The 24,515-nt window shown below is 40.3% G+C and overlaps 1 protein-coding gene across 1 annotated transcript; it reads right to left on the minus strand.

Moving 5' to 3' along the window:
• Positions 1 to 22,779: 22,779 nt before the first annotated feature.
• On the minus strand, positions 22,780 to 24,190 carry LOC141592186 (uncharacterized). Its single transcript, XM_074412815.1, has 2 exons — positions 23,156 to 24,190; positions 22,780 to 23,054 (listed from the first exon to the last, which is right to left on the minus strand). The coding sequence occupies exons 1-2, from the start codon at positions 24,063 to 24,065 to the stop codon at positions 23,020 to 23,022; spliced, it is 945 nt and encodes a 314-aa protein (XP_074268916.1). The 5' UTR covers positions 24,066 to 24,190; the 3' UTR covers positions 22,780 to 23,019.
• Between the last annotated feature and the right edge of the window lie 325 nt (positions 24,191 to 24,515).

Consider the following 24,515-nt stretch of genomic DNA (forward strand, 5'->3'; position numbering starts at 1 on the left):
CAACCACGAGGTTGAGTAGGGAAAACAATGAAACAATAAATATGATATGCATGATACTCCGTCACCTCCATCTCCATCTCAACTCATCACACACATCTCATACCCCAGACAACCCAGCCATACCGATCCCCGGTAGACTATATATATCGACCGTAGCCGATCTGCCAGCTCGCAGCTGAGGACACCAGGGCAAGTCCTGCAGAACCCGCCTGGGCCTTATCACAACATCGTCATCATCACACCGCATCACCACAACATCCTCCATCTCCAATGCATATGAATGCTCAAAAGAAATTGATGCAACATAATATATATAAAAATCAATGAACTGATGAATCATAAAATCATGCCAGTTATCCGATGTTGTGATATCATACTCAATATGATCAAATCAGTCAATCACCTTCCGTATATAAATCGTACTTAAATCAACAACCAGAAATCAAGTCAACACAATTCAACAACAACGATAATAGGACAAGTGTATTTCCCTACCTCAAGTGCCAGCAATTCCAATTAAGCAGTTAAGCAGTCCAGAAAGTAAAGCAATGAATTTGATTATCGATCCTTCACGAATCCGTCACCTTTTTCCGCCACCACAACAGCCACCAGGGGCCACTCCCGGTCGTCGCCAACCACCCTAAGGCTTCCTTGCTGCGCCGTCAACATCCAGCTCTCTCTCTCTCTCTCTCTCTCTATGCGTGAAGGCTGCCATTTCAGCTGGTGAAGTGAGGGAGGCGGCTGAGGGAGAAAGAAAGGAGGGAGGCGGGTTAGGGTAGTGTTTTATTAGGGTTAGGGTTAGGGTTAGGGTTTAAATGGGCTTTAGGGTTTAATGGGCTGAACATATATTGGACCGACTTACATGGGTTAGCTCGCAATTCGTATTTCTTATAAACCCGTCTCAAATAACTCATGATAGCTTAAAGTAATTATCGACTCAATTATTATCCCGACATAATTAGTAATATAAAATACATAATAATTAATATATAATAATATCCATTTAATTTATTATATAAAAATACGGGGTATTACAGTCTTCCCCCCTTAGAGTGAACTACGTCCCGAAGTTCGCTCCCGTACTCAAACCTCAGAAGGGTATTGTATAATGTTCATACGGACGTCACGCATTTCTAACACGGTTAACACACACTTTTGACCATCAATTAAACATAGCAAACACGGAATGTTACATTCTGCCCTCCTAGAAATAAACTTCGTCCCGAAGTTTAACTCATCTTCCCTTAACCCAAATAACTACGACTGATAACTACCTCAGAACGCAACTGTATAACAACTAAATAATCATCTGAGAACACCGTCATCTTTCATCTCAATTCCGATCTCAAACTCAAGTAACTCAATAACCATGGTCTCACTGGACCGCAAATGTAACTCGGCACAAAGGCCCCACAACTCCTAACTCAATACCAGTAGTTTAACTATACTCTCCTTTTACACCTCAACCAACTAACGGAAGTAGGAATAAACATACAGAACTCATTTGCATTGGTACCCCACAACTAAACATCAACTTGGTCAACTATAATCTACAAACAAGTGCAAATTAAACATCAAGATTTTACAATCCTCCCCAACTAAAAACATGGTTACGTCCTCGTAACCTTCATTATTATAACTAATCTCAATCAACTGAAAGATTCCCAACTCACGGTTAAGTTAACTAGTTCTTACCAAAGACAATCAATGTACAAGCTCTCTCAAGGAAGCTACCGTTATCAGTAAAAATCATTAGTAATTATTCATTTTACCAATCATTGTAATCTCATACCTTTAAAAACATAGGGGATCAATCAACATAAGAAAGAATTAGGGTCAACACTTTGATAAATCGCTTTATGAAAATTTATAACCTAATAGGTCCAGTCTGACTTTCCTTTACTTAATTGTACAGATTTAGGTCAAGACACAGAATCACCAATAAAATGAAGACAACCAGTTTCGTAGTATTTATCGTCCCAGAAATATTTTTAATCCTTATAACAAAGGGCTTGGGATTTATTCACGAATGACGAATGCACATTGATTGGCAAATTCTACAAACTTATTGGTCGAGTCAAACAAGCGAGTAAATAGCGATATTGGAAAGTTTACCTACAAGACTATCATACATAAAATTTCGTTCTTGGTTTTAAATATATTTTGACTGCACCTAACACAAAGACATAAAAGATTAATGTATTTAACTACACCAATTTTACAAATATTCGTTACCTGTCATGCTAATATTAACATACCATGTTGACACACAACTCACTTAAATCTCCACATTACATTTCCTGTTTTGACATTCGTAATTAACCACAACCCACCAATTCGCTATATGAACGAACAACATGACTAAATTATCCCACTATTTATGACTCCGTTCTAGTTTTATTCCTCCAGCTAGCAATTATCATGGAACCATACCACCAGACACTGACTGGAAATCTCACTCTGAATTTATACTCACTCGACAAAATTAACTTCATTTTCAAAACTTTTACTTTTCTACTGGACGGTGAATAATTTTCTTAACATAATCTTATAACAGAGCCGTCATAGAATCCATTTACAGCTTACTACAAAACTCAAAATCAGATAAACTTAATTCAATTCCTTTAAACAAAACAAGCTTAGGTGTCGACTCATACATCGTAATTTACAGGTTCACCTTATTCATTTCAGTCCTATCTTTATTAATGAACGACTATTACTTCAATCATCAGGATTTTAGTTGCACTTCTTTACTCAGTTATATTCACGGCTCAACTAAACGTAACTATAACGACTATTATTGGAACCAATGCATATCATGTGAATCATTAAAGGGTTATCCCATTTTAATTGCTAATATAATTATCATAAACAATCTTTATTAAAATATAATTGATAGTAATGACTCGAGAATATCGATATGCCAAATGTCGTATTATATCAAACAATTTCCTTTATATCATGCTCCTACAATTTCAAGAATCCCTTTAGTATTTTATGACGATATAATGATGAACATATCCACTAAGAATTAACAACACCGTTTAATATCATGTCCTAGGTTTAGGTCCACTGAAATAGATTAATGCAATGTAAGTAATAAATATACTATAGGCACAGCAACTCACATAAAAAGGCATTAGAACTCAGATGACATCCTACACGTGTGAACATTTAGACACAATCATTACTACCATCCATGTGTAAACCTTTAAACATAACTATTATAATTTTCACGCGAGTATATTAGAACAATCAAATTACTTTTAATACCAACAACTTTACCAAGATATGACAATATAGTTTTATATTTATATATATCCGACCACTATGCAAATATGATGAACATACTAGAGATATTACAACATGCCAGATGTATATAACGTATGCAAACAACTGGACTCGTATAAAATATTTTACTCTTGATTAAGAATCAATTTAAGCTATTCAATTTTACTCATACTATCATGCCAACAATGTTATCAACTAAATTTTAATTTTATCACTTGTTAAGGTACATAACTACTGAACATGCGTGCTACTATCGTTATATAAAACATTATAAATTCACATTACTAAGGCTCATGAATTACTCAAACAACTATATGAAAACTCAACCTAGAACACACATTTTACAAGTTATGATTCACGTTGTAACTTTCAAAGATCACGAATAAATAACCGTTCGATTAAAACTTGATTCATATTATTTTTATAAAACACAGAGAGTTAAAAACACAGGGGAAAAATAATTAGGTCTACAGCACAAGAATTTCATTTTTAAAGAATTTTACAACTCAGTTGGTCCAAACAAACATGTGACAGCTATTGGTTCAAAACTTGGGTCAGTTTGCAAAATATTATTATTTAATATTGAAACATCAAGATTTTTTTGTGGCTTAATAATTTGAACACATATGTGAATTTTCTGATCGATGGAGTTGGAATTATATAAAAATTATTAATACAATTTAAATGAGGATTTTTACAAAATCGTTGGTCGAACATCACTGCACAGGAACTTCCTAGCCACAGCTTACTAAAATATTTATTACTCTGAATCCGTATATCCTATAAGCATGGAACCAACGCCAAAGGAACACTAACTCACGAGAATATCTCCCATAAAATTTTCATCCATAGGCAATAAACAGAAAAGAAATGGCGAAGAACGTCGCTTAAAGAGTAACATCAACTAAACGAGTTTCAGCACTATGTCATTCATTTTCTATGTCCCAATTCTTACAACTATACTATCGATACTAATCCATTCTAACTGAAATCTCGCACTGTGTACTTCGTAACATCTACCCCGTAGAATCAGTTCGCATCTCGATCTACCCCTTACGTCTAATCATGATTGCTATGACTAAGAACATGCAATTCAATAGTGTTTCTAATTACTATCACAATACTATACTAGCATGGCTTTGGGATCACATAACCGCATATTACTTAGTCATAGTAGTGCTATCAACACATCATTCATACAAATTACTTACCATAGCGTTGTCCTGCAATAATCAATGTATCAATCAATTAACACTTAGGCAACGATAGATGAATTTCCTTGTTCAACCTCAAGTAACTTTTCTACCCTTTCTCTCATATACACTCGGGGTTTCCGGTCAACTGAGAGGGCCACAGGTCCGGTGTGAGGGGGCCCCTAACTCATACCTTACCTTAGTGTGCTCCTACAGTACTATCCCGGGTTCATTTTAATTAGACACATCCTAGGTTCATTGGGTTCATTGGTTTAGGCCTGAGGATCGTTCGCTCTGATACCACTTTGTAACACCCCGGTTTATAAAAGAAGTCTTCGTCAAGACATTCCCTAATAAAACGGACTGTTACCATCTCGGTTTCCCGAGGTAGTGAATAACAAATAAAACTCCAAGGCAATTTATATAATTATTTTAACTGAATTATTACAAAACCTCTTTTACGTCAAATTGCAAGAACTAACATAAATAAAAGTGAAAGTCTTCTAGATGATGATCTAGCCACTAAGTCGTCTGATCCAGTGTCTCACGCCCATCAAACTCCCGTCCTATCTCTTAACCTGTCAAGTCTGCTCCCCATTAAAAGGTTCATCACAGGTGTTCACGAATACACAGGGTCAACCACGAGGTTGAGTAGGGAAAACAATGAAACAATAAATATGATATGCATGATACTCCGTCACCTCCATCTCCATCTCAACTCATCACACACATCTCATACCCCGACAACCCAAACCATACCGATCCCCTGTAGACTATATATATCGACCGTAGTGATCTGCCACTTTCCATGTGAGGACACCAGGGCAAGTCCTGCAGAACCCGCCTGGGCCTTATCACAACATCGTCATCATCACACCACATCACCACAACATCCTCCATCTCCAATGCATATGAATGCTCAAAAGAAATTGATGCAACATAATATATATAAAAATCAATGAACTGATGAATCATAAAATCATGCCAGTTATCCGATGTTGTGATATCATACTCAATATGATCAAATCGACAATCACCTTCCGTATATAAATCGTACTTAAATCAACAACCAGAAATCAAGTCAACACAATTCAACAACAACGATAATAGGACAAGTGTATTTCCCTACCTCAAGTGCCAGCAATTCCAATTAAGCAGTTAAGCAGTCCAGAAAGTAAAGCAATGAATTTGATTATCGATCCTTCACGAATCCGTCACCTTTTTCCGCCACCACAACAGCCACCAGGGGCCACTCCCGGTCGTCGCCAACCACCCTAAGGCTTCCTTGCTGCGCCGTCAACATCCAGCTCTCACTCTCTCTCTCTCTCTCTATGCGTGAAGGCTGCCATTTCAGCTGGTGAAGTGAGGGAGGCGGCTGAGGGAGAAAGAAAGGAGGGAGGCGGGTTAGGGTAGTGTTTTATTAGGGTTAGGGTTAGGGTTAGGGTTTAAATGGGCTTTAGGGTTTAATGGGCTGAACATATATTGGGCCGACTTACATGGGTTAGCTCGCAATTCGTATTTCTTATAAACCCGTCTCAAATAACTCATGATAGCTTAAAGTAATTATCGACTCAATTATTATCCCGACATAATTAGTAATATAAAATACATAATAATTAATATATAATAATATCCATTTAATTTATTATATAAAAATACGGGGTATTACACCTACACTCTACGTCCAAGTAAGTCTATTTGGTGGACTTCTTGTAATACCCGCCCTTTTAGAGACCCTTTGACCAGCGTTGACTGACCTTGGGTGCGGGAATAGTCTTAGAAATGCGTGCCAAAACTATCTTGAGTTACGTGTTAGGAGTGGTACTCGATAGAGTAGAGGCTACTCGATCGAGTAGCTAGGTTACTCGATCGAGTAGGGGGTCACTCGATCGAGTATGTTGGGTACTCGATCGAGTATCGAGTTTTCAGCGAGGGTTTTTAATCGCGTTTTGTTAAATCCGCAATTCACTTCCGCCTCATTCTTCCCAACCATCAGTCGCCTCTTTCCCTTCCCTTCACCGTAAAACCTCCATGGAAGCCCTTTGAAGGTCCTTGTGCCTTAGGAGAGCGTAGCTTAAGTCGGGTAGCGGTCTTTTGCCGGGTTTCTCCTTATAGGTATGTCATAATCATCATCATTATCCTCATCTTTTCAATTAGGGTTGCTTGGTAGTAATAGATGATCGTGTTGTGCTTATAGGCTTTGCTTGGTTGCTGGATATATCGTGTGTTGGCATGGATGGGTTGCAGTTGTTTAAAGGTAGGTTCGCCTACTCAGTTTCTGTAGATGGTCTAGTGTGTCGGATGTTGTGGTTGTATGGTGGTTGTTGTATTTTATCGCATTCGTTGTGTGATGGTTCTGATTGTGATTGTTTGTCTCTGGTTCTCGAGATGCGTTCTCGGCTGAGTGGAGTCACTTGCGGGAGTGGCTTCACGCCCTAGTTTCGCCCTCCGTGGAACCCGCCACGGGAGGGGATGTGCACATTAATGGGACAGGGTTATCGCTCGGTATGATGAGCGGGGCTTAGGTGGGAACGACTGCAGTCCCCCATTGGCAGGGCTGGTCCAGTGGACAGTCGGTGACGGAATTGGAGTGGGTGTGTTTGTGTGTGACTGATTGTGTTGAGTTGTATTGATAGTTGTTGTTGATATTGGTGTATCTTATCTCAGTACTGACCTTGTGTGGTTATCTTGTTTGTTTATGTGTCTGCCGTGATCCCTTATGGTGAGCAGTGTAACAACCCCATATACAGAGGAGCCTTAACTAGGGGATCACGGCAGACACATAAAAAAACAAGACAACCACACAAGGTCAGTACTGAGATAAGACACATCGAAGTTAACCACAACTAAAAAAACAACACAATACAATCGATCACAATCAGATACTCCACTCCATCTCCGTCGCCGACTGTCCACTGGACCAGCCCTGCCAGTGGGGGACCGCAGCCGTTCCCACCTAAGCCCCGCTCATCATACCGAGAGATAACCCTGTCCCATTAATGTGCACATCCCCTTCCGTGGCGGGTTCCACGAAGGGCGAAACTAGGGCGTGAAGCCACTCCCGCAAGTGACTCCACTCAGCCGAGAACGCATCTCGAGAACCACAGACAAACAATCACAATCACAATCACAACATCGTCTACATACCGTCACACAACCGCAATCACAGCACAACAACAACGATACAACGATCGACACACTAGACTATCTACAGAAACTGAGTAGGCGAACCTACCTTTACGCAACCGCAACCAATCCACGCCGACCCATGCCATAACCAGCAACCAAGCAAAGCCTATAAGGGCAAAACAACTATCTATTACTATCAAGCAAACCCTAATCGCAACGATGGGAAAAGTGATGATGATTATGACATACCTATAAGGAGAAACCCGGCAAAAGACCGCTACCCGACCCAAGCTACGCTCTCCTAAGGCACAAGGACCTTCAAAGGGCTTCCATGGAGGTTTTGTGGTGAAGGGAAGGGAAAGAGGCGACTGATGGATGGAAGAAATGAGGCGGAAATGATTTGCGGATTTAACAAAACGCGATATAAAACCCTCGCTGCAAACTCGATACTCGATCGAGTACCCAACCTACTCGATCGAGTAACCCCCTACTCGATCGAGTAACTAAGCTACTCGATCAAGTAGCCTCTACTCTATCGAGTACCACTCCCAACTCGTAACCCAAGATAACTTTGGTACGTCTTTCTAGGACTATTCTCGCTCCCAAGGTCGGTCAACACTGGTCAAAGGATCTCCAAAAGAGCGGGTATTACAGTCTTCCCCCCTTAAAAGTACTTCGTCCCCGAAGTTCAACTCACCTATCCCAACATATAAGACACGAAAAAACACGACACTGCTATTCTTCCCACTCGAGTCATGACTCCCCAAAAATACCATCCCCCCATGTCATCATCATCACTATCTACGCTCTACTCGTAACGACTCTTACTACTATCATACGCACATTATCACCGTCAACCGTTACTCTATATATATATAAAACATCACCTTCGCGATGCAAAGCACAATCCACGATCACCCAACATATGGTAACAACTATCAGACTATCAATCCGGAACATGTCTTATATGAACTTTCATGCTGTACAACTAATGCTATCATGTTACTCAACAACGTGGTTCAATTACGATTCATTGCACCATAACTATTTCTTCATGACCGCCCATTGAAATATACAACACATTCACTTATAGAACTAAAGTAATCACATATACTTCGGAAATTTTGTAATTAAAGCAAAACATAATACCAATAAAACATTATAAACAAGCAAAATATAATTCAAAGCAGCCTTTTCCTTTCGCGACATTACTCTTCCCCTCTAAAAAGGAACTTCGTCCCCGAAGTTCACCGTCAAAATCACAAGACACATTACCTATTACTTGTAGCATTACATTAGTTAAAAGCTATATTATTTGTTATGGACGTTACTTACTATGTGCTTGATAACCTAGAAATCATACACAAATCACCGGAATAACTAGCCGCCGTTGATAAAGCATGTTAACATTGTATGTCCAAATGTAAGAAAGGGTGTAACTTCAAAGGATAGATGGAAATATGGCATATGGAATATTAAAAACAACAAGAAATCATCACCACTTCACTACTTGTTACAAATAGATACATAGGAAACTCAAGCACGACTTCCAACATATAAAATTAACGGTTTCCAGATGTTATTAAGCACTAACAACCACGTTAAATATCAAACTTGTAATTATAAAACAATTACACACTTTTAATTTTTGAAAACCTCCTGTAACAGTGCTACTCGATCGAGTATGTGAGGGTACTCGATCGAGTGCCATGCTACTCGATCGAGTGTCTTGGCTACTCGATCGAGTAGCCTGAGTTCAGAATGCTTTCTCTCTTCCTTTCCTGCAGCTACTCGATAGAGTACGGGGTACTCTGTCGAGTACCTACAGGCCCAGTTTCTTACACAACCTGTCATAAACCAACATATATATACATTCCCGTACTCTGTCGAGTACCTACAGGCCCAGTTTCTTACACAACCTGTCATAAACCAACATATATATACATGACCGTCACATAAATTGAGTCGGGATGATGCCCCGACTCCCAGTCATCCTGCAATAAGGTCGAAATAGCAAATCCGGCCTTATGGCCAACAATACAAGTTCATAAACCGTGTCTCAATAAAAGAAAAACAACTACTAACATCTAACAATACTACCAACATCAACTACCATAAACAAAGAAAAGAATAAGGAGTATCACTCCTCCTGCTGCTGCTGCTAATCAACCATCACCTTATCATCACCCCCACCACCTCCAGGCATACCTGCACCCGATGAACCAACCCCCGCATCAACTCCTGCTCCTGCTCCCGACCTCACATACCATGGGGTCAATCCACCGTAGGCAAAGAACTGAGGTGTCCCCCACGTCGACTATTCCACCCCGTAGGAATGGAAAACCCCTGAGTAGTCCCCAACTCCACTCCACCAAACTGGGTGAGGTCCCTCGGTCCATATCCCCTGAGTGTACGCCATCTCGTGCATGTTCCTGAGTGTCAAGGTAGATGACACTCGCTCTGCTAAGTAGCTGGATCGCGTCTCCGGGGTGTCGAGGTAAGGGTAGCACGGGAAAGGATGCTGCTGCTGTTGTGGCGCTACCGGCTGTGGCCTAGTCTCCGAGGCCCTCTCCCTCACTCGACGGGGTCCTCTCCCCAACCTAGGTCTTTCCACCACCGCAACTCCCGCATTCTCGCCCTTCGTCGGCTCCGGCATCACCTTGAGGATGGTGTCGTCGATGAGATAGGTCTGCAGCTGGCGGGGTCTGTCCTCATCCTCCTCCTCCTCCTCCTCATCGTCCACATCCACAGCCACTACCGCCGGCTCTAAGGGCTCCGTCGGTGGGAGGTGCTCAGGAGCTGGAATTTTTATCCAACTCATGCCCCACACCCTCCACGCTAGGCTACCGTCAGTCAAGGTCCTCAACCATTTCAGGTCGAGATAGTAGTCACGGTCCATGGTAGGCACTGGGGTAGCTAGAGGCACGTACTCCGAAGAAGCCTCAAAAGAGGTTAGCTTCTCAGCTAACCGAGTGGCGATAGCGCCACAACTCGTGTGCGGGAAGAGGCGAGAAGCCATCAAGGCAAGGGCAAAGACAAACTATAGAAGGAGCATTAAAGACCACTTTCCTGGCCCGCTCCGGGTTGAGGTAAGACATCGAAGCAAGACCTCATGATTATTCAGTTTCCTGATGTCCTTTCTGTCATAAAGGAGGTTCGAAAGAGAACGGAGAAAAACCCTCAAGGTAACATGCTGAACGTCATTAATCAGCATGTTGCTCGAGGTGGGAGCTTGCTTTCCAGTCAGACAAGGCATCAGGCGGCAGACACCGCACTCGGCTGGAATATCGGTGATAGAGTCCTTGGAAGGCTTGGCCAACCCAAGGTGAGAGGCAAACAAATCCATAGTCAACAGAAAACTTGTATTCATCAACCTAAACTCGACGGTCTGGCCCGCTGGGTCATAGCTAAAGGAGCTCATAAACTCCAAAGTGAGGAAAGGATAAGTATGTTTCCTCAGCCTATACAAACCCGAAAAACCCAAGGTCTCGAATATGTGACGGACATCCGTCTCTATCTCCAAATCCTCCAACAAAGTAGTGTCTATACACCTCGTAGGTCTCATTTTGCGTTTTTGTAAAGCTACAAAACGCTCTCTCTGCTTGAAATCGACAAAAACAACATTGGGGTACTCCGAAACTATGGGTACCACAGTCCACTACCCTCCCTGTGTTCGGGCCGTGAAGCCCTTCCCCGTTTACTCGACGGTTCCCCTCGTGGCCTGGTCGGTCTCGGCATCTGTTTCGGCACATGATGTAAATAACTTTGTATAAAACATGTAAACATATACTTCATGCATTTTGAGTTCTATACACTCAGCAAAGTTCACTAATTCATCAACCAGTTTGATATTAGAAGCACATAATTCATGCCATTAAACTTGAATGCTCAGCTAGTTACACACATTTCACCAATAGTTTCCTCAATTTTCACATATAGTTCAGTTTGTAGTCACTTATAAACCGTAGTTATGAAAATTTGGCATTTGAACACATTTACTCAGCAAATTCGAATATCCTAGCATGACTCTAAGGTTGTTCCAACACACTGCTAAACACATGTGAGGCAATTATATAAGTTCATGGAGAAATAACTTATAACATATCATCATCGTCTTCCATATTAGAAACAACAACTTAAATAGGCTTTTCAGACGGTCTTTACAGCTGTAACAATTTTGGCATATTTCCCATCGATTATCATCACTACTATCATATTGAAGTTCAATCTACACTTAAACATTCATATACTACACTAAATTTCAATTATAAATCACGAATTTTCACTTAAGGCACTTTTAAGACGGAGTTTTAAGGTAACTTTTTAAGGTGAAAATCATCAAGATTCATCCTTCAACATGATATAAACAGTACATAAGACTCAATTCCATCATCTAATCATTGTAAAACAATCAAAAATCAATTTCAATTTTGTAACCCTAGAAATTTCGGCCCCCTAATTGCAAATTTCTAGTCTAATTTACAACAATTAATCACCAACAAACCCCAAAAGAAGGCATGTGAATCATATTTCAACCATTAAAAGTAACAATCTATCCATATGAATCCAAAATTTCAGTTTACATAACTATCCTCAACAAGTTTAAAGCATAAAAACATAGAAATAGAGAAGAAATCATACCTTGATTAAGTGATAAAGTAAAGGAACGAAATTAAACAGGAAAATCAACCCCAAGAATCACTACTAACCCAAGAGTATGAGAGATTTTGGGAGGAATGAAGGTTTAGGTGTGTCGAAATATAGATGAAGAATGAGGAGAAAGGGAAAGAATTGAGGTTTTAAGAAACCCGTATGTCTCATTGCACAGTAACCTACTCGATCGAGTGCCTAGGGTACTCGATCGAGTACCACCCTACTCGATCGAGTAGGAGCCATTTCATCGAGTGTCTGCAGAAATTTCCACATCCTGACGTCATAGCTTTCTAACTTGATCAAGTGAGGTCTACTCGGTCTAGTAAGCACCCGCACTCGGTCAAGTGTAGTTAAGTACACGGTCAGAAGTACGAAGTAACTTTGAAGATACCTGCAAAACAGCATTGCGTGTCGATTCCAAACTAAGTTCGGGATTCGGCACTAATTATCACATTCAATCACGTTTTACAATCATTACCCACGCATAACATATAGCCTTACTAGTAAGGTGTATGCCACACTACGCTACACAATTACCCAACTCGGTTTACCCACGGCCGAGTCATTCATAAATATAATTATGCCATCATGTTGTACCTGAACTTACTTTATACATTACTACCCATTTGCGTTCATTCAACTTGAAACATGTAAATAACATTAATTCATTCTTTCACATGACATATAATTGCATATACTTCATAACAAATTAATCTATCACTTTCCACATTCAATCATAAGTAAATCATCTTGCACAAATCAATTATTACGCAGCGGAAAAATTTCAACCAATAAACAAGGTATTAACGCGTTACTATATGCCATGCTTCAAATTACAACTCAACTAGTCTATAACTGTCATCATAACAAATACGATATAACTCATAAGCTCGTATATGACTACCGTAAACTTATCACATATACCAACGCTTTCACTTTTCATGTCCCGACATTCACTTTCACATTCTCACGCATCTCTACTACGTAACTTTTATCACGTATCTTATAACTATTGTGTAAGCTTACTAATCACGCCAAGAACTTTACGAATGCCACCAAAGATTACTTGACACGGCCCATACGCCACTATCACACTTATTAATTCTAGCAACGACTTAGCCAGAGGTAACTCCGGCTCAGTTAACATACATATCACACATACACACACGGACTCCACATTCCCATACCATGTGACTGGCTTAAGTGTCACGGGGCCAAGATTTTGAAATGAGGGCGCCTACTCACCCAAAATCTAGCATCGGCTTGGGCTCCCATTACACATACACCAGGTTCATTTTATTAGACTCACTACGTTCATTATTTTCATTTGTTACAGGTTCCAAAATCGTCGCTCTGATACCACTTTGTAACACCCCCATATACAGAGGAGCTTAACTAGGCCTTCCTAGCATATAAAGGCGTTACCATCTCGGTTGCCCGAGGAAAGTAATAACCAAGTGTCGATAAAAGAACTATTAAGTTAGTTTACAAGCCATCTATCCAACTAATGATATAAAAGATACAACTCAAAGAGACTACTTGTTATAATTATTAAATCTCGTGGCGACTAATCCCTGCCCGGACTCCAGCTAGCAACCACATCAACACCTGCTAAGACAGACTGCTCACCATAGGGGATCACGGCAGACACATAAAAAAACAAGACAACCACACAAGGTCAGTACTGAGATAAGACACAACGAAGTTAACCACAACTAAAAAAATAACACAATACAATCGATCACAATCAGATACTCCACTCCATCTCCATCGCCGACTATCCACTGGACCAGCCCTGCCAGTGGGGGACCGCAGCCGTTCCCACCTAAGCCCCGCTCATCATACCGAGCGATAACCCTGTCCCATTAATGTGCACATCCCCTTCCGTGGCGGGTTCCACGAAGGGCGAAACTAGGGCGTGAAGCCAATCCCGCAAGTGACTCCACTCAGCCGAGAACGCATCTCGAGAACCACAGACAAACAATCACAATCACAATCACAACATCGTCTACATACCGTCACACAACCGCAATCACAGCACAACAACAACGATACAACGATCGACACACTAGACTATCTACAGAAACTGAGTAGGCGAACCTACCTTTACGCAACCGCAACCAATCCACGCCGACCCATGCCATAACTAGCAACCAAGCAAAGCCTATAAGGGCAAAACAACTATCTATTACTATCAAGCAAACCCTAATCGCAACGATGGGAAAAGTGATGATGATTATGACATACCTATAAGGAGAAACCCGGCAAAAGACCGCTACCCGACCCAAGCTACGCTCTCCTAAGGCACAAGGACCTTCAAAGGGCTTCCATGGAGGTTTTGTGGTGAAGGGAAGGGAAAGAGGCAACTGATGGATGGAAGAAATGAGGCGGAAATGATTTGCGGAATTAACAAAATGCGATATAAAACCCTCGCTGCAAACTCGATACTCGATCGAGTACCCAACCTACTCGATCGAGTAACCCCCTACTCGATCGAGTAACTAAGCTACTCGATCGAGTAGCCTCTACTCTATCGAGTACCACTCCCAACTCGTAACCCAAGATAACTTTGGTACGTCTTTCTAGGACTATTACCGCTCCCAAGGTCGGTCAACACTGGTCAAAGGATCTCCAAAAGGGCGGGTATTAAAAGCAGTCTTTCTTAGCAGGTGTTGATATGGTTGATAGCTGGAGTTCGGGCAGGGATGAGTCTTCACGAGATTTGATAGTTATAGCGAGTAGTCTTTGAGTTGTATCTTTATATCATCAGTTGGTTTTAAATCACTTGTAAAGTAACATAATAGTTCTTTTATCGACATTTGATTATTACTTCCTCGGGCAATCGAGATGGTAATGCCCTTATATGCTAAGGAAGGCCTAGTTAAGGCTCCTCTGAATATGGGGGTGTTACAAAGTGGTATCAGAGCGACGATTTGTGAACCTGTAACAAATGAACTTAATGAACGTAGTGAGTCTAATAAAATGAACCTGGTGTATGCATAATGGGAGCCCCGCTGATGCTAGATTTTGGGTGAGTAGGCGCCCTCATCTCAAAATCTGGGCCCCATGATACTTAAGCCAGTCACATGATACGGGAATGTGGAGTCCGTGTGTCTATGTGTGATGTGTATGTTAATTGCGCCGGAGCTACCTCTGGTTAAGTCTTTTAAGGGGGTGTGATAGTGGTATTTGGGCCGTGTATAGTAATCTTTAATGGAATTAGTAAATTTTTTGGCGTGATTAGTGAGCTTATACGATGGTTATGAGATACGTGATAAAGGTTTACGTGATTGAGATGCGTGAAAATGTGGAAGTGTATGTCGTGACTTGAAGAGTGAACATGTTGGTGTTTGCTATAAGTGATGATGACGGTAGTCATATACGAGTTTATAAACCCTACCGTGATTACGATGATGATAATTACGGAATTGTTGAGTTATAATATGAAACATAGCTTATAATAATGCGCATATGCCTTGTTTATTAGTTGAAATTTTTCGCTGCGTAATAATTGATTTGTGTAAAATGATTTACTTATGATAGAATGTGGAACATAATAGATTAATTTGTTAAGAAGAATATGCAATTATATGTTATCTGAAAGAATGAACTAATGATAATTTACATGTTTTAAGTTGAATGAACACAAATTTGGTAGTAATGTATAAAGTAAGTTAAGTGTAATATGATAACGTGATTATGTTTATGGAAGATTCGGTAGCAGGTAACCCGAGTTGGGTAACTTGAGTAGCGTAATGTGACATACACCTTATTAGTTGAGACGATATGTTATGCTTGAACAATTGTGGTAATGCGTGAACAAGTGTGATAATTAGTGTCGAGTTCCGAACTTAGTTCGGAATCGACACGCGATGTTGTTTTTGCAGGAATCTTCGATTTATTTCGTATTTCTGGCCGAGTACTTAACTATACTTGACCGAGTGCGAGTGCTTACTAGACCGAGTAGACCTCACTCGATCTAGTTAGGAAGCTATGACGTCGGGATGTGGAAATTTTCTGCAGATACTCGACGAAATAGCTCTTACTCGATCGAGTAGGGTGGTACTCGATCGAGTACCCTAGACACTCGATCGAGTAGGTTACTGTACAGTGAATCTTACGGGTTTCTTAAAACCCCTAATCTTTCTAATCCTTCTCATTCTTCTTCTATATTTCGAGCCCTAAGCTTGTTTCCTCTCAAAATCCTCAAAATCTCTCATATCTTGTGTTGGTAGTGGTTAATTTGGGGTTATTTTCTTTGTTTAATTTCGTTCCTTTACTTTACTACTTGATCAAGGTATGATTTCTACCCTATTTACATGTTTTTATGCTTTAAACTTGTTGAGGAGGATTATATAACCCGAAAATTTCGATTCATATGATCAATTTGTTGCTTTTAAATGTTGAAATATGATTCACATGCCTTCTTTTCTTGATTGTTGATGTTTAATTGCTGTAATATAGACTAGAAATTTGCAATTTGGGGGCCGAAATTTCTAGGGTTACAGAAATCAAAATCGATTTTGGGAGTTTTACATTGATTAGATGATGAAATCGAGTACTATACCCTGTATATAACATGTTGAAGGATGAATTTTGATGATTTTTACCCTAGAAAAAGTTGCCTTAAAACTCCGTCTTAAAAGTGCCTCGAATGGAAATTCGTGATTTATATGTGGAATTCGGTGTTGTATATAACTTTTAAATAAAGGTTGAACTTCAATATGATAGTAGTGGTGTTGATTCATGAAGAATATGTCAAAATAATTACAGCTGTAGAGACCGTCTGACAAGTTTAACTGAGTTATTTGTTTCTAATATTGAAGATGATGATAATATGTCCTAAATCACTTTGCCATGAGTATGTACAAATGTCTCACACGTTATTAGGTATGCGTAGAGAGTAACATTTGAATTGTGCTAGGATGTCAGGATTGGTCGGGAAAGATGTGTTTAACATGCTTAACCTTTCACAATTGTTGGATATAAGTTGCTATAATCTGAGTTTGCATATCAAATTGGGAATCCATTGGTGAATGTGTGTACATAGCTGAATATTCGAGGTTTAATGTAATGATTTAAGTGCTTCACATGTCGACTTTGTTGGTGAATTTGTGTACTTAACTGAGTATGTAAAATCCAAATTACGTGAAGTATATGTTTACATGTTTATACAAGTATGTTTAAATCATATGCCGAAACAGATGCCGAGACCGAACGTAGGGATCCGTCAGAGTAAACGGGAGAGGGTTACACAGCCTGAGACTGGGGAGGGGAGTGGACTCGTGGTACCTGCAGTTTCGGAGTACCCTTCTGTTGTGTTTGTAGATTTCAAACAGAGAGAGCGTTTTGTAGATTTGCAAAAACGCAAGATGAGACCAACGAGATGTATAGATACTACATTGTTGGAGGATTTGGGAATAGAGACGGATGTCCGTCACATATTCGAGATTTTGGGTTTTACGGGTTTGTACAGGCTGAGGAAACACTCTTATCCTTTTCTTACCTTGGAGTTTATGAGCTCATTTAGCTATGACCCAGCTGCCCAGACCGTTGAGTTTCGGTTGATGAACACCAGTTTTCTGTTGACTATGGATCTGTTTGCGTCTCACCTTGGGTTGGCCAAGCCTCCCAAGGATTCTATCACTGATATTCCTGCTGAGTGCGGTGTCTGCCGCCTAATGCCTTGCTTGACCGGAAAGCCAGCTCCCACCTCAAGCAACATGCTGATTAATGATGTTCAGCATGTTACCTTTGAAAGATCATAGATCCATATTAGACTCTCTAATAAAATAAATTTATCTCATAAATTGATGTTAATGTGATCTATGTAACATGCATGCTAATATAAAAGCATAAAAACAAAGTATAAGGAAAAACAATTTCCTTACATTGATTATAAGGTAAAATGGGCACAAATTAGTTCTCCTTACTAATTTGTTCTTGAGCTAAATATATGTGGATGATCCTCCTTGTATAACCTTCAATTAGAAAGTCTCCTCCAAGTAGCACCCAAGAACAACCCAAATAATATTAATAAGTAAGAACTAGTAACTTATTAATATGTGCCCTTGAAAATAATACTAGTAATATTACTAACTATTCTTAGTAATAATAGTATACTAGAGAGGAATTATTGTAGAGAGATGGTAGAGGTTTTTTCACATGCAAAACATAATGAAATATATGTAAGAAGGTAGTGTGAAGAAGTGAATAAATAGATGGAGTGAAGGAAGGGAAGTGGCGGGTGGAGGAGTACTTGAGTGGACAATTTTGTCTTATAATTTTTATCTTACATCACATGCAAAATGTAGTATAAGACTTATATTATGGTAGTATACAAAATAAGGTAAATTGATTATGTAAGTAATCATCCATCACACTTATTTTACACGGTCCACATGACCATATACGGGTCCATGTTGGTTTTTATATTTGTCGCACAAATCCGTGTAATTTTCATTTTAAACATCGTATCATGTTTAAATGCTTCCATAATAAATTCGTCCAATTCACTCCGTAAATATACGTGTACCACTACACATATTATTTACGTACTAATATTAATCACATTAATCAATTAGTACAATTTTAGTAAATTAACAGTTAATTAACTAAAACCCGTTTCCCAAAACTTATTATTTAATTATCGCATAATTAAATAATAACTGCCGCTCCTCGAGTTCGCAACTCGAAATCTCTCTAACAATAATCGACTAACCTCTTAATCTATAAATCAAGGGACTAAATGAATTGTATCTCATACAATTAATTAGTTATCAATTTGGGTTCGTTCCTTTAGGTGTGACCGAAAGGGGTCGATTGATCACCGCCTCTCACGACAATAACGTCAAACTCTAGTCAGCCAACCGTTATCGATTTACGTTAATCAACTGACGAGGATCAAATAATTAAATATCTGATGATATTCTATTAATGAGATTTATTATGTTAACGCACTATTGTGGAGGACACTAACTCCAACAATCTCCCACTTGTCCGACACAAGGTGTGCGCTACCAATTCTCTTGTCCGTTTTAATCTCCCACTCAATGCAAGGTGTCTTACAGTCGCACTTGCACATGAACACATCGCGAGTGGTTTTCTCGATCGGGAGTGTGACTACCTGACCGGAAAAATCTCTCACAGGTTACTTCCGAGCGTGGCCACGCATTTGTAGTCATTAACTCCTCGAGTGGCCTTGAGATATAGTTACCCAACGTGGGTGGACAATTCTGTATGCCCTATCTATCCTATTGCACAATGTCTGACTCACCATGACCTAGTAAATGCCCTTTTGGCCTCCTTTCACGGCACGACCTAGGACAAAACCAAAGTCACTCGGAAATCGCACTGCTCGGATAATAGTCTCCAATCAAAAGAATCGACTCATTAGAACATCTTAGAGATCCCCGCCACGACCAGGCGTCTATAATAGAACTTAGGGACTCTCTAAATGGTCACTGTCCGGCAAAGTGTCACACACTCCGCCTATGTAATCGACCAGTCATCATATATGACCTTATGGTGTTGAACAACCATCAATCGACTCACAATCTAGTCACTCCGAGACGTCACCTCATTAAGTGACTAGGGACAAAATACAATGTTCATCTTATTCACTTGAATAGTGTTCAACATTGTCTCCACAACTTATTCGGATAAACAAGGTATTAAAATTTAGTCACACTAAATAAAAATTCATAAAAGAATGAATACGAAAACAATGAATGTGATTATCATATATATAATAAAAGATACACTATCCAATTATTACATATCCATAATCTAAAGAAAATTCGGTACTCGTCTCAATCCCATAGAGACGACATGACCATCATGCTTGGCCTTTGATAAAGGCTTGGTTAAAGGATCAAATGTTGTCATCTCTGTCCCAACCTTACAAATGTCAATTTCCTTCCTTTCCACATAATCTCTAATTACATGGTATTTCCTTTCAATGTGTCTAGATTTGTTACTAGACTTAGGCTCTTTGGCTTGAAAAATAGCTCCATTGTTATCACAATATAGAGTGATAGGATCTTTGGCAGAATGGACTACTCCTAGCCCCTCCATGAATTGCCTAATCCAAACAACTTCCTTCGCGACCTCGGGGCGCCTGCAAGGTACTCGGCCTCTGTTGTAGAATCCGCAGTAACACTTTGCTTGAAGCTCTTCCAAAAAAACAGCTCCTCCATTTAGCATAAACACGTAGCCGGATTGGGATTTCATGTCATCCCGATCGGTTTGGAAACTTGCGTCGTGTAACCTCTTACACACAACTCAGTTTCTCCTCCAAACACTAAGAACGAATCCTTAGTTCTTCTCAAGTACTTAAGGATGTTCTTTACGGCTATCCAGTGACTCTCACCAAGCTTGGCTTGATACCGACTTGTCATGCTCAAGGCATACGCAACGTCGGGACGAGTGCAAATCATAGCATACATGATAGACCCAACAGCGGAAGCATAAGGGACGGTCTTCATGTGTTCAATTTCCTTAGGGGTAGAGGGAGACCGTGACTTGCTCAAAGTAATCCCTTGGCCCATAGGTAGAAATCCTCTCTTGGAGTCTTTCATATTGAACCGGTCAAGAACTTTGTCAATATAAGCTTCTTGACTCAATGCTAGTATCCTCTTGGACCTATCCCTATAGATCCGGATACCTAAGATTCGTTGTGCCTCTCCCAAGTCCTTCATTTGGAAGTGTTTTCCTAGCCACTCCTTAACGGAAGTGAGCGATGGAATGTCATTCCCAATGAGCAATATGTCATCCACATATAGGACAAGGAATACAACCTTACTCCCACTAAACTTCATGTATAAACACGGTTCTTCCACACTTCTAGTGAATCCGTATTGTTTAATGACATGATCAAAGCGATGGTTCCAACTCCTAGATGCCCGCTAAGACCATAGATGGACTTCTTGAGCTTACACACCTTCTTAGGGTTAGATGTATCCACAAAACCTTCGGGTTGTATCATGTACACCTCTTCTTCTAGAATCCCATTCAAAAAGGCGGTTTTGACATCCATTTGCCAAATCTCATAATCATGAAATGCGGCAACCGCTAAGATTATCCTAATGGACCTAAGCATAGCGACCGGAGCGAAGGTTTCGTCATAGTGTAAACCATGAACTTGGGTGAAACCTTTTGCCACCAATCTAGCTTTGTAAACATCCACATGTTTATCCACGCCGAGTTTAATTTTGTATATCCATTTACACTGAAGAGGTCGCACTCCCTCGGGTAAATCCACCAAGTCCCATACTTGGTTCTCGTACATGGAATCCATTTCGGACCGCATGGCTTCTAGCCAAAGCGAGGAGTCGGGACTAGACATGGCCGATTTGTAGGTAGTGGGTTCATTACTTTCAAGAAGTAACAAAACACCATCCTCTTCGATGTTACCAAGGTATCGATCGGTGGATTAGAAATCCTACTTGACTTTCTAGGAATAATTACCGTTTCAGAGGAAGAGGGAATGTTATCCTCCACGTTCTCCTCTACCTCATTCTCGGTTTGTGGCTCTCGAACTTCTTCAAGTTCAAATTTTCTCCCACTCTGTCTCCTAGAAATAAACTCCTTTTCTAGGAAGACAGCATCACGAGCCACAAACACTTTGTTCTCGTGTTTATTGTAGAAGTAATAGCCACGTGTTTCCCTTGGATATCCTACAAAAAGACATTTGTCGAGACCTAGGTGCAAGCTTATTGTCGGACTTGATCTTAACGTACGCTTCGCAACCCCAAATACGCATGAATGACAAATGAGGGACTTTCCCCGTCCATATCTCATATGGAGTCTTATCGGCCGCTTTAGTCGGGCTTCGATTTAGTGAAAATACTGCAGACAAGGGCAAAACCCAAAATGAACTAGGAAGCTCAATTAGACTCATCATTGACCGAACCATATCAAGTAAAGTTCGGTTTCTCCTTTCGGCCACACCATTTAATTGCGGTGTGCCAGGAGGAGTCCATTGTGATACTATACCACAATCTTTTAGGTGTGAATCAAATTCAATATTTAGATACTCACCACCACGGTCGGACCGTAGAGTCTTTATCTTTTTATCCAATTGGTTCTCTACTTCCTTTTGAAACTCTTTGAACTTGTCAAAGGCTTCACTTTTGTTCTTCATTAAGTAGACATACCCATATCTACTTAAGTCATCAATAAAAGTAATGAAGTAGTGAAAACCTCCTCTAGCGGTGATGGTTAATGGTCCACACACATCCGTGTGTATGAGAGCCAAAACCTCACTAGCTCGTGTCCCTTTTCCCGCAAAAGGTGCACGAGTCATCTTGCCTAAAAGGCAAGACTCGCATGTACCATAAGATTCGAAACCAAATGGTTTGAGCACTTTTGATGAAGCAAGTCTCTTAATGCGTCTTTCGTTTATGTGGCCTAAACGACAATGCCAAAGGTAGGATTCGTTTGGATCACCCTTTTTGAGCTTTTTAGTTTCCATATGATAAACGTCATTAACATCATTTAAAACATAAATGCCTCCAATTGAAATGGCCTTGCCATAAACCACATCATTTAAAGAAAAAGTACAACACTTGTCCTTGATCATAAAACAAAAGCCTTCCGCGTCTAACGCGAAATGGAGATGATGTTCTTAGTTAAAGTTGGTACAAAATAACACTTATTTAAATACAACTCTAAACCACTAGCTAAAGTGAGCACATAGGTCCCTACGGCAACGGCGGCTACTCTAGCTCCATTGCCCATGCGGAGATCCACATCACCTTTTGCTAGTGCTTGCACGTCCCTTATACCCTGCAATTGGTTACAAAGGTGAGAGCCACATCCGGTATCAAGTACCCAAGTGGAAGTACAAGCATAATTAACGTCTATCACATAGAGAGAGGAAATCATACCAATAGGCGTCACATGCCCTTCCTTGAGATCCTCCAAGTATTTGGGACAACTCCTCCTATAATGCCCCTTCCCATTACAATGGAAACATTCGGCCTCGGAGAGCTTGACACTTTTTGCCTTGGGATTGTCATTCACAACGGCCTTCCCCTTTCCCTTGTCAATTTTCTTTGACGATTTCTTGAATTGGGACTTTTGTTTCCCTTTTCCTTTCTTGACTCCAAGAGACATGTTCTTTAACTTCATGGTTAAAACATCTCCCTTTTCACTCCCACTAGCCTCCATATCCCTCTCCGCTTGGGTGAGGAGTGCATGAATTTCATGGTAACTCTTATCCATACCATTCATGTTGTAGTGTACCCTAAAGTGGGCAAACTTGGTGGGAAGTGAGTGAAGGATACGATCCACCACAAGAGTTTTAGGAATCTTACACCCTAGACGCTCTAGGATGTCAACATATTCGACCATTTGAAGGACATGGGGACCAACCTTTTGGCCCCTCTCAAGCTTAGCTTCAAAGAAGCGTGCCGCCGCATCGTATTGACGGACTTTAGGTGTTTGTGAAAACATAGTGATCATACGAGTGAATATCTCGTAAGCATTTAAAGAAATGCATGATGGCTTGAGCTTTGGCGATATTGACCATATCAACACATTCTTGATATCATTCAACATCCTCACATAGTCATCATAGGCGGTCCGCACCGCCGATGAAGCTCTTGCACCGGGCTCGATAGGAGGAGCATCGGTTAAGTAAGTGAGCACATTGTCGGACAACGCGGCACTTTTGATGTTGGATTCCCATTCAAGAAAGTTACTACCGTCATCTTTTAAAATACATTTGTCCATTACGGACCTTAGCCATGAATCTTTGCCTAGTGAAGTAGTCGATGGAGTTGATGAAGTTGCCATTGCGAATTAAAATGCTACAACAAAAAAGGGAAATTAACATTCATTGTTTTAAAATTACTTGTAAAAACATGTTTAGCAAGTTTTAGCATTTATATAATGACCTCCCACTTAATTATATAAATGATTCCAAGACCCAAATATTAAACAAAATGAGCATCGCTTGGGCGAAACATCCCATAATTGCGTAAATTCGGTAAGTCACGTTGACTAATTCTACCTCTAGAACTCTTGGTCGACAAATTTCCTCAAATTTATCTACTAGCCCCGGAACACAAGACCGTCTTATATCCCGTTGAGTCCAACCAATTTTGGCGTGTGATAACCGCTTACCACCCTACTTACCCAAGGTAAAAAGAGAACACCCCGCTAGGGCGGCGTGGCTCTAATGAACAAGAGATTCATAGGTGTTACTAATTGGTAAGGCTAATCTCAATTTTAGTTATGTGAGAG

This window comes from Silene latifolia, chromosome 1 (genome assembly GCF_048544455.1).
Source record: "Silene latifolia isolate original U9 population chromosome 1, ASM4854445v1, whole genome shotgun sequence".
Classification (NCBI taxonomy): domain Eukaryota; kingdom Viridiplantae; phylum Streptophyta; class Magnoliopsida; order Caryophyllales; family Caryophyllaceae; genus Silene; species Silene latifolia.

Coding starts and splice junctions, on each gene's coding strand:
- LOC141592186 (XM_074412815.1), bottom strand. CDS start 24,065: ATGGCAACTTCATCAACTCCATCGACTACTTCACTAGGCAAAGATTCA. Junction 23,055..23,155: donor AGGGCATGTGACGCCTATTG/GTATGATTTCCT, acceptor AACCAATTGCAG/GGTATAAGGGACGTGCAAGC.